Source organism: Rhipicephalus sanguineus, chromosome 1 (genome assembly GCF_013339695.2).
Source record: "Rhipicephalus sanguineus isolate Rsan-2018 chromosome 1, BIME_Rsan_1.4, whole genome shotgun sequence".
NCBI classification, from domain to species: domain Eukaryota; kingdom Metazoa; phylum Arthropoda; class Arachnida; order Ixodida; family Ixodidae; genus Rhipicephalus; species Rhipicephalus sanguineus.
In genome coordinates, this window is record NC_051176.1 from 106,335,441 (window position 1) to 106,349,573 (window position 14,133).

General features: G+C 44.8%; 2 protein-coding genes across 2 annotated transcripts in view; both read left to right on the plus strand.

The window, feature by feature from the left end:
• LOC119378669 (uncharacterized) overlaps positions 1–12,322 on the plus strand; it is a 141,072-nt gene extending 128,750 nt beyond the window's left edge. Inside the window, exons 14-22 of the mRNA XM_049411975.1 lie at positions 5,574–5,659; positions 6,264–6,454; positions 6,538–6,607; positions 6,950–7,076; positions 7,212–7,406; positions 9,014–9,187; positions 10,134–10,200; positions 10,297–10,476; positions 11,433–12,322. Coding sequence (XP_049267932.1) covers positions 5,574–5,659; positions 6,264–6,454; positions 6,538–6,607; positions 6,950–7,076; positions 7,212–7,406; positions 9,014–9,187; positions 10,134–10,200; positions 10,297–10,476; positions 11,433–11,596 — 1,254 coding nt within the window. The 3' untranslated portion in view covers positions 11,597–12,322. The remainder of the gene's footprint in view (positions 1–5,573; positions 5,660–6,263; positions 6,455–6,537; positions 6,608–6,949; positions 7,077–7,211; positions 7,407–9,013; positions 9,188–10,133; positions 10,201–10,296; positions 10,477–11,432) is intronic.
• The window catches only part of LOC119395151 (cytochrome P450 4c3-like), a 387,183-nt gene that overhangs the window by 48,087 nt on the left and 324,963 nt on the right, over positions 1–14,133 (plus strand). The window lies entirely within an intron of this gene.

Consider the following 14,133-nt stretch of genomic DNA (forward strand, 5'->3'; position numbering starts at 1 on the left):
TTTTTCTGGCTCATACATAAAGATTTTTTGTCGTTGTATTCCCGTCTGTTTGCTGCAATATATTTTGCAAGGTGCTGCCAAGTAAAGTTTCTGCTTTATGCTTATTTTTTTAACTGTCTCAGTCAGTCCCAATATTTTCACATTTCCAGTCACTTGAGTTTGATGTTAGGTCAAGGTGATGTTGCGGACAAATAGTCCCGGCTTGCCTTCGGCATAAAGTAACAATGATTCTGCTTACGAATTAGTAAAATAGCGAAATTCAGTTTGTCCTATAATAATGAAAATTATAAGCAAATATGTATGTTAAATATGTTGGGAAAGAGATTCAGTTGGCATTATGATACCAACTACTCCGTTTTATATTACCTGACCTTAACAGTTATGTTGACACTTCATGCTCAAATGTCACAGCTATAACAGGTGCCCCAAGTATTGTGTGTCTACGCATTCACAGTAGTTTTGCAATACAGAGTGGCCTTTCTATTTTACTTAGATATGCCTTTTTTATTTTTTAATCTTCCCCTCAAATTCCTTACTGCTAAAAATCACCAAGTAATCGGATGTATCAGTGGCAGTTGTCGGAAGAGCGGCGGTATCCCGCGACGCTTTGTGCCAATCAATACAATGCGTTCGAAACGTTTTCGGGCTGCTCAAGTTTTCTCGTAAAAGAGGAATCACGAAAGGATTGCACGTTAATGAATATGTCGCTGACGAATGCTTTACGCCAGCGAATAAGTAGAATATGTAAGGTAGTTGCAGTTTTATGTGCCGTGTGCGTAGACCAGGGGTCGGCAACCTTTTGAGGCCGAGGGCCAAGTTGCACGAAGCCGACACGGTGGGGGCCGGACGGCAAATCGGAAAGGGGGGAGGGAGGGGGGGCAAAGAGAAAAAATTCGGCGAATTAATTACAATAATGTGCAAAACTGGGATAGAAGTGAAGTTTATTTTCGGTACGCATGTCATGAGATTGAAATTTATAAACATAGGCAACAAGCCCAAACAAACAAAAGAAAAGCTCTCAATATGATTTGCGGTGCTGAACATTCTTTCTTATAGCAAAACAGCCATTTGGGCTAGTTGGTAACGGTTCATATCTTAAAGCAAATAGGCGCACTATGGGAACAAGGACAAAAGGGAGGAACCGACGGCGCAAAGCGCACACTCGCAACTGAAGGTTTATTGAAAGAGTACACATAAGTACGTTACAAAAAAAGGGCACGTGGTGCAATTTTCCTCGCCGAAACAACTCTTCTTAGCCAACTCTCATCTTTCATGCCCCCTTTTCTGGGTCTGTGCAAAGAAGGGAAGTGAGTACTTTATCTGGCAAAGTGTGAAGATGGGGGTCAATGCCAACTGGAAGCGATATCTCTTTGTTCCTGTCTAACCCCATTTGAGGTCGAAACTGCCATGTCGGCCTTCAGATAGGAAGTGACAAGGGGAGGGGGGTGGAATCTTACATTGTGTCGGGGGCCGCAGGTTGCCGACCCCTGGTATAGACGATGCGTAACAACAACAAAAAAATAATCTCGCTTCGAGCGTTGTCGCTGCTGTGCACCTGTCAGGTGATTAGGTACTGCGTAAATGGTAATACGTTTGCGGACAAGATAAAACTCCACAGCGGTATTTGATCCCACATGCAGAGGCTTCCAGGTGACATTTTTGTAATTAGATGGCGACCCACTGCACGCTGGTCGGCAAGTAGAGCAGTGACTCTCACCAATTTCAAAAGCGACCAGCAAAAACCGCTGACAGCGTTGCGTATAAAAGCTCGAATGTGAAATAGCTAAGCTTCCCCAATAAATTCTTTCGTAATGAAAATATTTTACTTTCAGGAAGAAAGACAAATACTGTGACATATTTAGACATTTCATTAAACAATTTCCAAGCAAACATTAGTGTGCTTACGTGTTTGCTGCTACTGTATAAACATCACCAACAACTAATTTGCGTATGTATCGATGTGTCTTAAGATACAAATGGAAAATGTCGTACCACATACAATAATTGTGGCAATATGTTGTATCGTATCATGATACAACTGCAAAGTATTCTTGCTCAGCCCTGACAAAAAAACATCAGTGTATTGTGCATTGGATACACTTAAAAAACGAGAGTGTCAACTAGGACATAATAATTATCGCATAAAACTATAATTATGACCAAATATGCACTAGAAGATTAAAGCGTACGAGTTCGTCTGAAGCGTGGCTGTGCGAATCCTACCGTATTCACCGGCATAATAGCACTGGCTAGTGTTGTCTTACCTTTGGCTAATTTTGTATACGGTTGGTTGTCGTTAGCCACAATTTCCTATTGCAAGCGCCAAGAGGACATATGATAAAATGAGCCGCACACATTGCAGTTCCAAACAGCAAAATTCGCCGCAATTCTTTTCAGTATATATGGCCTCAGTGATTCTTCACCATGAAAGGGTGCTGCGACCGCACTTACAGGTCTTACACTGAAACTGGCAAACAGACTAAAGGTTTTCTGAGTGCATTGTAGCACCTCTTACACATCAGCGCTCGAACGAGGCTTTACGCTTTACTATAGCCGATTCTGCATTTTTATGCAGGGTGTGCCAACTGCCTCGCACCGAGATTTTTAAAAAACTCGTATTGCTCGTAGTGCTGTGGGGTAGTCACCATTTATTTTGTTAGTGAGGTTTAGTACGTTAATTAACAATGATTTTCTAGCACGAGAAGTATTGATGCAATTATCAAAGGGCCGATGAGGGAGTTGTAGGCACGTACACCCAACTGCGGTGTTTTCAGCCGCACACTGAGTGCGTGCTAATATTTTTCTGCCTGAAGAAGAAAGCCCGCAAAATAAAAAAGAAAATAGCACATGACCACATTGTACTGCGCATTAGAAAGTAGCACCTTCGAACACGCCCCTGTTCAGAACGGCAGCAGTATTTATAGAAAAAAAAGATCGAGGAATGAGCTAGTGCTTTATCTGCCATGTCCCAGCCGAAGCAATGCGTTGTTGTGAAACCAGCTCGCGCTGATAGCTGTTCCCACGGCGTTAATGAACCGCGTACTTTGTTATTTTTTTTCCCCCTTCTTTTTTTTTTTTTTTTTTTTTGCCGTGACACCTATCGCCACGAAAGCCAATTCACAAGGTCATTAGCGCCGCTTCAGCAGCGTTATCAATGGGACCAGCCGGCGGTGTGATATGAATGTTAAGTGCGGCGTAAAACAGGAGGAGGATGTTGTAAGTTGCCGGCATAAAATAGAGGGGACGTAATCGCTGCAAGATCGCGACACATGCTGTTGAGAGCCGCTTCGTTGGCTCAGTGGTTACGATGCTCCGCTGCAGACCTGAAAGGCGCGGGTTCGATCCCGGCCTTATTTCGCATTTCAATAGGGGCGAAATGTAAGAGGCCCGGGTACTGCACGATGTCAGGGCACGTTGAAGAACCCCGGGTGGTGGAAATCATACGGAGCCCTCTCTACGGCATCTCTCATAGGCCGAGTCACCTTGGGACGTTAAACCCCATAAAAACAACACTTGCTGCTGTTGCTCGTGTGGTACGCTGACGCGCTGTCTCTAGTGGCGCACCAGGGGCGAAGCGGTTGCTTCCAGCCCGCTTATATGAGCCCGCTGCTCTTTCATGCTGGCGGGAGCGAAGTCAAATGGTATGTTTAATACCTTTCAACCTTTATTTATCAGCAATAAATAAATAACAATAATGTTTAACGTCGCAAAATCACGCAATAAATAAATAAATTACCACACACTCAAGCAGCACTATGACGTGAAGAAGGGAAATGTGAAATCCAGTGCTTTGGCTGAGCATGCGTCAGGTGGACACACAATCGACTGGGGGAGGGCACGTGTTCTCGCTAAAGAAAAAGGACTGTCACGGCGTCTTCATCTTGAGTCGCTCGTGATACAGACCACACCGCGCACTCTCAACAGGTGCGATGGTAATCTGCCGCCAGTTTATGCGCGCTGCCTGCGTGACGTATTCAAGCGTACATAAGGCGAACTGCTTGACTCATGTTTCATTTCACTTGTGAACAAGGCTCCCGTGTGGCAGCCGAAACGTCTTTGCTGTGTGTTTTAATTTTCATTTTGGTCGGCGCAGTGCCTCGAGGTTTTTACCTTCACCATACCACACACTTATTACATTGCCGGAAGTACCAGAGAAAGATTCCCTTCCACATGGCGTATACAAATGCCTAATTGTGTCCTTAATACTTGGTACAGTACACCTCGAGAGAGGTAATTTATATATATAGAATATCGCCAATATCAGGTGCTTAAATTTGTGTCTCTGTTATGCTAGACACAAGGCGAAATTGTCACATGCTGCTGAAAATTAATTTGATAAATTCAGTAGCACAAGCTCTACGCTAGTAAATTACCTGGAGCAAGGATATATATGCCCACGTTGACGCCGAAGCAGTGCAGCTGATCTCTGAATTGATAAGATTGAGCTGCTCCATTAGTCTTTTTCTTTCGTTTGTTTTGTTTATTTCATCTGGCTATGGCGTGTGCGAAACTGCTTTAAAATAATTTACATTTTCGGGGCTGATGACGAAATGAACTTTATTTGGTCCTGGAGAACCCCGATCAGACAACCCCCGAAGGGGGGTCCGCCGCAGTTGCTGGCCGCGCCCACGCCGGTACTGGAAGACCGTGGCCCTCCGCCCGTTCGCAGGCCTCCTGGACTGCCGACAGCTGGACTGAGAGCTCGTTGCTTTTAAGAGCCCTCTCCCAGTCCTCTTCTGTGCTGAACTTTGCGCTAAGTAACGCCGGGCACTGCCAGAGCATATGAGCGAGTGTGCAATAATCCGCCCCACAGCTAGGACATCCTGGATTTATGCCTTCAGCAAAGTGGCTAAACGTGCTGCGAGACGGGAAGGAACCTGCCTGCAGCATCCGGAGAACCGACGGGGCTCAAAATTGACAAATGTTAACCACGCTATAAAGGCAGTTGTACTACTCGACTCAGTTTTGTTTTTCCTCATTTTTTTTTCCTGCAATAATTTGCACAAAAGTAAAAATCACCTATCTGTTTATGATTTCAGGGTCGTTAACTTTAACATGACCGTTGTAACGAGCTTAGAGAATAATTACTTTTGAAAACTGATTTTGCACTAGTGGTCTGGTGTATTCGGAGCACCTTTCCAGCTTAAGGCTTAAGTTTTCATGGAACCTTAGGATGGCAACAAAAAAAAATTGTTGGCTGCAATTGGTATTCTTGGATGGATGTCAAATGGCGAACTGGCATTGCGATGGCTCTTCACTTTCTTCTCTTTCACTTTGGACGCGTGACCTTGGCTTACCGTGTTATCTTTGTGAAATATTCAAATGAAGACGAGCTTCCAGCTGCCAGCATTACGTTAAGGCAGGGCCTCAATGACGCCGTTGTCTATCGCGCGATTACGGCGAAAAATATGTTGCGACATTGTGCTTAACACGCACAGGCCACGTGGTATTTACTGCCTAATTTAGCAATTATTTATTCGAGAGAACCTGGCGCTAAGCTATCGAACTATCAAATGGATGTCGTTGTTGACTTTTACCGGATGTTCATTCTGATTTGTTTGTATTTTTTTCAGACAGTGCTGAATGGTCAAAGCACAGTCGAAAAGTCGGTTGATTACGAAGTCCTGCATTCGTGGTTAGGCACTGGACTTTTAACAAGGTGAAGTGATGTCCATGCTGCGCAAGCCCTGTCTTAGCTAATTTCTTCTGAGTCACAGGCGTCGCGGTTAAATTGAGCCGAATTATCGTGCGTAGTGCAGATTCTTAAGTGAGTCATGGTGGGCATTGAATATAAATAAAAATGGAAAGGGTGAGAGGGGTCCTTGAGCGAGATTAGGCTGCTAGTGCTGTAGTACTGCAGTGATGTAGTTGAAATACAACCTGGACAACCAGGAACGCGGTATAGCGCGAATAGAACTTACATTTTTGAGTCTCAAAGTCTACCCACACTATGTGAAGTATATTGCTATTCGCGTTTAGGTCCAGTTGATTTCATCTAAATAGGGATCCTCAACCGATATTCGCTAACGCAGTCTCTGCTCTATTAGCACCGAGCTCCGTGTGAAATACCAAACAAATAAGGTAAACCGCTATATCTTCTTCGTTAGTGTTAGAATTTGTTTTCGTGAAGAGAATTATAACAGCTTATAAAAATTCCTATTAGACAGTTTTTTTTCCCTGTAGAGAGCGGTGCGTGTTTGCCAAGAAATGCATATAGGAGAAAATAACCATGTCTTCTCATCGTAAAGCTATCTTTTTTTCAGCTCTGGAACAAAATGGAAGACAAGGCGGCGCTTGCTAACACCCTCGTTTCACTTCCGTATTCTCGATTCGTTCGTCCAGCCAATGAACGTGCGTGCTCGAAACACTGTAGAGAAGCTACGACAGCGCTGCACAGAACCCTGGATCGACATCGTGCCACTGGTGGCTGACTGCACGCTGAACATTTTGTTGGGTATGTCCACCACGTTTATGTGTTTGTTTTCTAGGTTCAACGCAGAGGCGGATACTGCCACTTAAATTTCTACCGATGTTTAGAGACCATCATGGGTGTGATTCCAGAAGAAAAAGAGGAGTTCTGTCGCTCTTACGTTGCTGCAGTTCATTAGTAAGTACAAATATTATTATTATTGCTTTTCTGCTGTTATGGGGCTTAGGTTCAAAGATCTTATAATAGGAGAGCCTCGTCACGCCAGATTTTTCTAATATTATAACATAAAAATGAAAAAAGATGAACACAAGAGAAATAATTAGATGGATGCAAAGCGGTATGTATGAAAATTAGTATATATACTGTAATTTCTCCGCTAATACCCAAAAGCCAAGTTGAGGCATCTCCTGCCACCAGTTCCAAAAGAAAGTAGTCATTCAGGTCTCTTAGAGATCTTGCTGTTTGCAACTTCCTGCAAACATCATGCCGCTGTGAATGTCTTCCTTTCCACTTCCACAGTTTGTCGAGTCAGATTACTTTTCGGGTGCAATCACCATGGTTACTCATCGATGCCATTTATTTCCGAACGTCCTACGGTAAAGCCTACCAGAAAAATACAGAAATCGTTCACAACTTCACTGCAAGGGTGAGAAACGCAATTTCTTTGTCATCGAAGGAAAGCCATGTAGTTAATTATTGTGTTGAAGAGGCGCTTTCCATTAGCGATTAGATTTATTGTGTTGCAGCGATACTCTGTTGATGACATTTCTATTTATTTCAGGTCATCAGAGAACGCCGGGAAGAGCTCATGAGAAATAATGACGAGCATAAGGTAGTAGAAGATGAACACGAAGGGGTCTACAATAGAAAGCGACTGCTTACATTTTTAGATATTCTGTTGCGCTACAGTATTGAAAACGAAGGCTCAATCAGTGATGATGACATCAGGGAAGAAGTGGACACGTTCATGTTCGAGGTAAGAACTACTACCCCACCCCCCCCCCCATAAAAAACGCACACACAATAAAAATAGGTATGCAGGTGATAACGCTCCCAATACAGGAGCAAGAGTAAGCTCACAGTCGACACGTCTTATGCCTGGGAGGGCTAAGTTTCTAGTGTAGAATTTCGTATATTTCCTAGGTTTGCATGTATCGACTACAAATGTGTGCTGTCTTGCCATATTACCAATCAAGAGAAAGAAAAAAAACTTGGAACAGTTCCTCTCTGTGATGGCGGGTGATAAGCGGAGCTGTAAGCCGCACTCCCGTCTCTGCTCTCGTCGGAGTTCTTCATAAGGGCACGGCTACTCGGGCGTTCTCACAATGCGCGGTCGACCCAGACTTACCACGCACGACCGTGCCAACGCAGCGCCTAGACTCAACTGACGTGGCGAAACACGTACGACACGCGTACCGCTCAATTACTGAAGCCTTCTGCACCTCACCTGGTGTTGCATTGCCTCCGGGATCGGCCCACTTTTGACCGATCGACGATGTCAATTGATGACTATATAATGTGATGTCATCGGGTGACGTCACGATGATGGCTTGATGACGCCGCAAATTTTGGTACATGTGACGTCATAGCTCGCCTGGAGGAGGTCACGTGGTGTTCTTTTTTTTTCCCTACTCGGACACACGGACGGACGCCGCAATGTCAAGCAGATTTGCCAATTACAGATCCGCTGTAATAATTCAGTACTGCTGATATTTGCTCATTAGTTAACAACAAGCAAAAAGTGCTTACTTTGCAAGGACAAATGGATGAAGCCTAACTAAGTGTGTTTATCGGCCACAGCTATTACAGAATAACGTATTTTATTGTCAGGAGGTGGAGTGACGTTTTATGAAGACAAAATCAACCCATCCTTCTTTTTTTACGATCTCCGTCTCGTGTTTCTATTTTTATGAATAATTTGGCGAAGCCCATTTTTCGGCTTGTGGGTAACTTTTCATCATTACAAAAAAATTAAAATAAACCATTTCCCACTCAAGGGAACCATGAGGGGATGCGAAGCAGAATTGGGGGCGCACACCAAGTTTCCGTTACGTTCACTCGGCGTTTCCGTTAGTGTGTGAGGTTTGTATTTAGTGTTTGTGTTATCATTACGTTGTGTTTGTGCGTTGCTTTCCGTTAGCGCCGACTGAACGAGTGGCGCCGACGTTGACGTTACAATTCATCTGAACGGGAGCGAAGCGAGAATGACGGAAGCCGACCGAGCGCACTCGCTTTTATACGCATGAAATGGGGGAGGGAGAGGCGAGAGTGGGTTACACGCTGTATTTGGCTGCGGCGCGGCTGCATCACGTGGGAGGAGAGGCTGCGCCGTGGCTGCAGCGCGGCGGAGGAGAGGAGGGAAGGCAACCGAACACCTGCGTAAAGAAGGAGAGTGGGAGAGAGAGAGTAGGCGCATGCGCAGTGGAGCGCTGACGCCACCACCGCCGCCGGACACAGCCCCGAGCAAAACCTGCTTCGCATCTAAAATGATATATGCTGTAAAAGTTTTCTTCGTAGAAATTCTTTTTAGCCGTAATGAGACTCATTTTGACATCCGCCTCTCTTTTTCTGTTCTTGTTAAAGGGCCATGACACAACGGCAGTGGCGATTTGCTGGACATTGTACATGATGGGACTGCATCAAGACCACCAGAGAAAGGTTCACGAAGAATTGGACTCTGTCTTGGGAGTGGATGCGGGAAAGGACGTCACCACTGAGCACATGAAGGAGCTGAAGTATCTGGACTGCGTCATTAAGGTCGGTTTTCTTTGTTTGTGTCATTTTGATGCGTCACACATAATTAAATGTTATCACTAGTCCCGAGCATACGAGAGTATTCGTAAGGCAATAGTATCATAACATCCGTTAGTGCACGATTCTTCCGTAGTATATTAATGCGAAAGCATTATGTGCCCCACGAAGCGAGAAGTCCCTCTTCCGTCCGGCGAGCGGCGTTACCACCCGATGGCAAAAAAAAGGGAAAAAAAATAGCTCACGTGACCAACTGATGACTTCATGTTGTTGTGTCGCCTCATGAGGACGTCGAAATAATACGGGTGTCAATAAAGTCGTCCCACCCAGACACGCCGTATTTTCGCATTCAATACAAGTAAGGATACTTACCTACCTCTGTAACTTTTTTTATACTCGTTTCACAACTGTCATTATTTTATTAGTTGTATTTACTTTATGCACTTATAGAAGACATTGTTTTAGGCCCCTACGCGGTCATGTTATATCTACGCATTGTCGCTGATCACACCACTGTTTCAATATTCCACCTTTTAGTGGCACTTTTTGGCTCAAACTGGCCTATGAGCGATAAAACCCCACATATATTAGCATCAGTCCCGAATAGAACATTGAAGCGAAACGTTATTGCTATCGAAAAGGTCATTCGTAGCGTCGGCGCTATTTCCTACATTTTCATGTAATTGGTGACAAACGGCTTTAGACATTTCTCTAGAAGGTGATACTACACGAGTTGTACTTGTGTTATGTTATGTACGCAAATTATGCTCTTATAATCATCTATTATTATTATTTTTTAATTATTGTTATAGACAAAAGTTATACACTCATATTATATCAACGTTCTTGGCAATGGTGTCGATTAATACTTTGGCTTGCAGGCACGCACCGATATTTTAGTCTTAACAAATGTGACGATAAGAGCAGTTTTACCATTTTTGTTCTCTTTTAGGAATGTCAGCGACTATTCCCATCGGTACCAATTATTGGCCGTGAGAGCCTAGAAGACTTCAAGCTAGGTAACGACTATCGATGCAGATTTTAAAATTTAAATGAACATAGCAGTAACTTCCGTATTAAAGGGTGAAGGCGCATCTTGTTGAATTCTCTTTCAGGGGACTACGTAATACCCAAAGGCTCAACGATTGACGTCTTTCTTTACGCGCTTCATCGAGACCCGGAAGTGTTTCCAGACCCAGAGAGGTTTGACCCCAGCCGATTCCTGCCGGAAAACATCAGCAAGCGTCATTCGCACGCTTTCATTCCTTTCTCGGCTGGATCAAGAAACTGTATAGGTAATAAAGATTCCCATGACAAAAAAAAAATGTATTACTTGAAATACTGATGAGTTAAAATTCTACGGCCGTCGTTGTTGCAGATACCACGATATGATAAAAGAAAACACAATGGGTAACCACCGACGTTGCTCCGAAGCTATTAACAAAATATTAGCCGCATATTAGAGGGCATGGTTTTAAATGAAGACAAGAAAAAAATTTGTGCAGCTGCGCACGAGTGGGGCGAAAAATGCGAAAAGAGCAGAACTGGTGACGTTCCCCTCCTCCTTTCCCTCCTCCTCAACCTCAGTTTCCTTTCACACCCCTAGCTATACTACAGGCCCGTAGCGAGGAATTTTTTTCGGGAGGGGGGCGGGGGCGCCCGAAAAAAATTATCATAATTATTTTCGGTAAAACACTCAAAGAAAACTTCTAGGGGCGGGGGGGGGGGGGCGCCCGGGCCCCTAGCTTCCTCATCTCCCCTCCGGCTAGCAACGGGCATGCTATACTATGCTATATATGGCTACGCTATGTCGGTATCGTGTTCCATGAGTTTTCCATATCGATCGGTATTGAATGGTTATCGATCGGTATCGATTGGTCCGATGAGAGAGAGAGAGAAAGAGAAGAGGGAAGGCAGGGAGGTTAACCAGACGAACGTCCGGTTTGCTACCCTGCACTGGGGATAAGGGAACGGGGAATAGAAAGAGGAAGAGATAGAGAGAGAAGGAGAGCACTGCACGTGCAAAGGGGTACAAGTCCAAATTGGCCAAGTAATGCTCATCTGGTTTTCGCTGAGGTCGCAGTCGCCATAGGTTAGTCTTTGATCAGTAGGGATTCGTTATTGATTGGCTATCGATCGGTATTTCACATCGGCATTACACGTCTGATTTAAAGGATCTTGCCTTTACGTCTCTAATGGTCTGCGGTTCACGTTCGAAGCTTTCAAAACACCTTTCTGCTTTCCACTGCAGGTCAACGGTTTGCAGCAATGGAGCTGAAAATTGTTATCGCCACAATCTTACACAGCTTCAACTTGGTGGCGTTGGATCAACGTGACAAGATGCTTCTGTCCAGTGACCTGGTGTTGAGAGCAGCTAATGGGATCAGGCTTTCTTTCACGCGGAGAGTTCACTGATAGTCTACGAAGATGCCTCTCTTTAAGAAGTCGCCAGATTTGTTCACCACGTCCTCTTTCCTAGCGTCAATACAGAATTGTATATATTTAGCAATCTTAAGTAACTTGTGTGTGTGTGTGCGTATCCGTTGAGGTGCACGAGAAAGCAAATATTTAAATAAAGTTCATGCATTCTAACCAGACTTTTACACTGTACAGCGAAACAGTAACAACTGACGGTTACTGCAATAAAAATGTAATTGGTTACAGTTACTAATTAGTGCGTTATGGAGGTAACCGATCAATGCTAAAAAGTAATCAATTACTAGTACGTCACTTTAACTCCAATTGTAAGTGGGAGTCGTGTCTTTGCCAGCTGAAACAAATGAACCAAACAAAATATTTGGGACATGCTTTCACCTCAAATAGAATGACTCACACAGAGAAAACTCCCGCCGTTTGGCAGTGTCACGTATTGACGATGCGCTGATATGAGTCCATTCTTGTCTCTGTCTCTAAAGTTCCTGCACTAAACCCTAAGACGATGTCGCACCAACATGGCCAAGGCAACATGGCCCTTGCTAAGAACATACGACCTCGAGCCAAACACCCCTTTAGCCTAAAAGCACCACTTCAATTACAGAATGCTATATTTAAACGCATACCATTCTAGAAAGCAGGCTGGTTAAAGCAAACTCTGGCTTTTCCCTTATACTAAACCCGCTGGTGTCGTTGAAAGTCGTACAGTGGTGAAAAGTGTGTGAGATGTTTAGAATATTATTAAAGTGATTAGGAAATGGAACAAAAACGCGTATGTTACTTTTGTGTACGTCCGCAAACTCGAATTTGTCATTCTTGAACACGAAATGAACTTCAGCAGCCGCCACCACACCAAGCAACCGAATAATATGTTGGTTTTTTCTTTCACGTCTTTGAGCGCGGCCTACACACGAGAAAGACTAAGGAGTCTCTGCGCCACGCTTTTCGTTCAATAAGACAACGAACTTTTAAAAGATAATCAGAAAGCAACGTGTCTCACTTAATTTCCTAACGTTTCAAACACCGAGGCAAACGCGCCGAAAGAGAGCGAGGGTAGGGAACTGTTGGATGACAACGGGAAAACAAAACCATAGCGGGGTGCCAAATGCGCTGCCCAGCATAGGCGCTCAGCGACTTGCTCTTACGAACAGCAAATGAATACAGAGTGCTCAGGTTTGCCTGTCAAAGCATGAGCATCAATGATGATGCCGCGTTGCACGACAGCGTGCTACTATAGCACCCGCTAAATTCGAACGCTATAACCCGTGTGTCCTATTACAGCTTCTCTCGCCAATGAGAAATGGTTAGGTCGTCAAGCTCGCGATCTCGATGTGTTTCTCCAGGGATAGAAGGCGTGCAGCTTCCCTTGACAAATGAAGAGTCCGAGATGGATTCTCGCCTTGCCACCCTTGGAAAGGAAATCCAGCGTCTCAAGCAATACCGTGCACTGCTGCAGCGTTGGCGAGACGGAACGCTTTCACTGCATTCAGCGTCGGCGTCAACTTCTGTCCCTATGGTAAACCCAGCACCCATGTCGAAATCTTTCACCACAAGAACGCTTCGTTGCGCAACAACTCCTAATAATAATGATATCTGGGGTTTAACGTCCCAAAACCACGATATGATTATGAGGGACGCCGTAGTGGAGGGCTTCGGAAATTTCGACCACCTAGGGTTCTTTAACGTGCACCTAAATCTAGGTACACGGGCCTCACACATTTTCGCCTCCATCGAAAATGCAGCCGCCGCAGCCGGGATTCGATCCCGCGACCTTCGGGTCAGCAGTCGAGCGCCATAACCACTAGACCACCGTGGCGGGGCGCGCAACAGCTCCTGCATCTCACTTCCGTTCTATGGTGGCTAATATCAATCCATGATGGCTTATTCATCAGATTTGCCGGAAGGCATTTTACAATGGAACTACAGTGAAACCTCGGTGATACGATCACAGCTCATACGAATTTTGGGGTGATACGAATTTTTCGTTGGTCCCGGCCAAAGCCCATTGTCCTGCAATGTAATAGAGTACGGTTGTTGCGAACCGATTTTCACCCAGCGACGTTTGATACGAACGTGCGCTACCGCCCAGGTACGAAGAGGTGCTGTCCACGGTGTCGCGGAAGACGTGCCAAGCACGTGCGAGCGCGGGAACTCAAGCGTGCGTATGCGCGCCGCACCGCCAAATCGACAGAATCATGGTGTAAGAAAAACACTTTTCTTATGGTCAGAATAAACCTTCAGACACACGTCACGGCCTCCGAGATTGTGTGCGCGAATCTTTGAGGCTCTTATGTGCCTTCATGTTTAGATTACAGAGGACATTAACGCCATACTTTTTTTTTCTCTAACGCGTCGACGTGGGCTGCGGCCCCGAAAAACAATAATTGAAAATGTTCGCCAGCTTTCTTTTGTCTCATGCTAAGTTTCCATGCTTTCTGGTGATACGAATTTCGGATGATACGAATATTTTTGGTGATCCCGCGAGATTCGTATCAACGAGGTTTCACTGTATCGCGGTA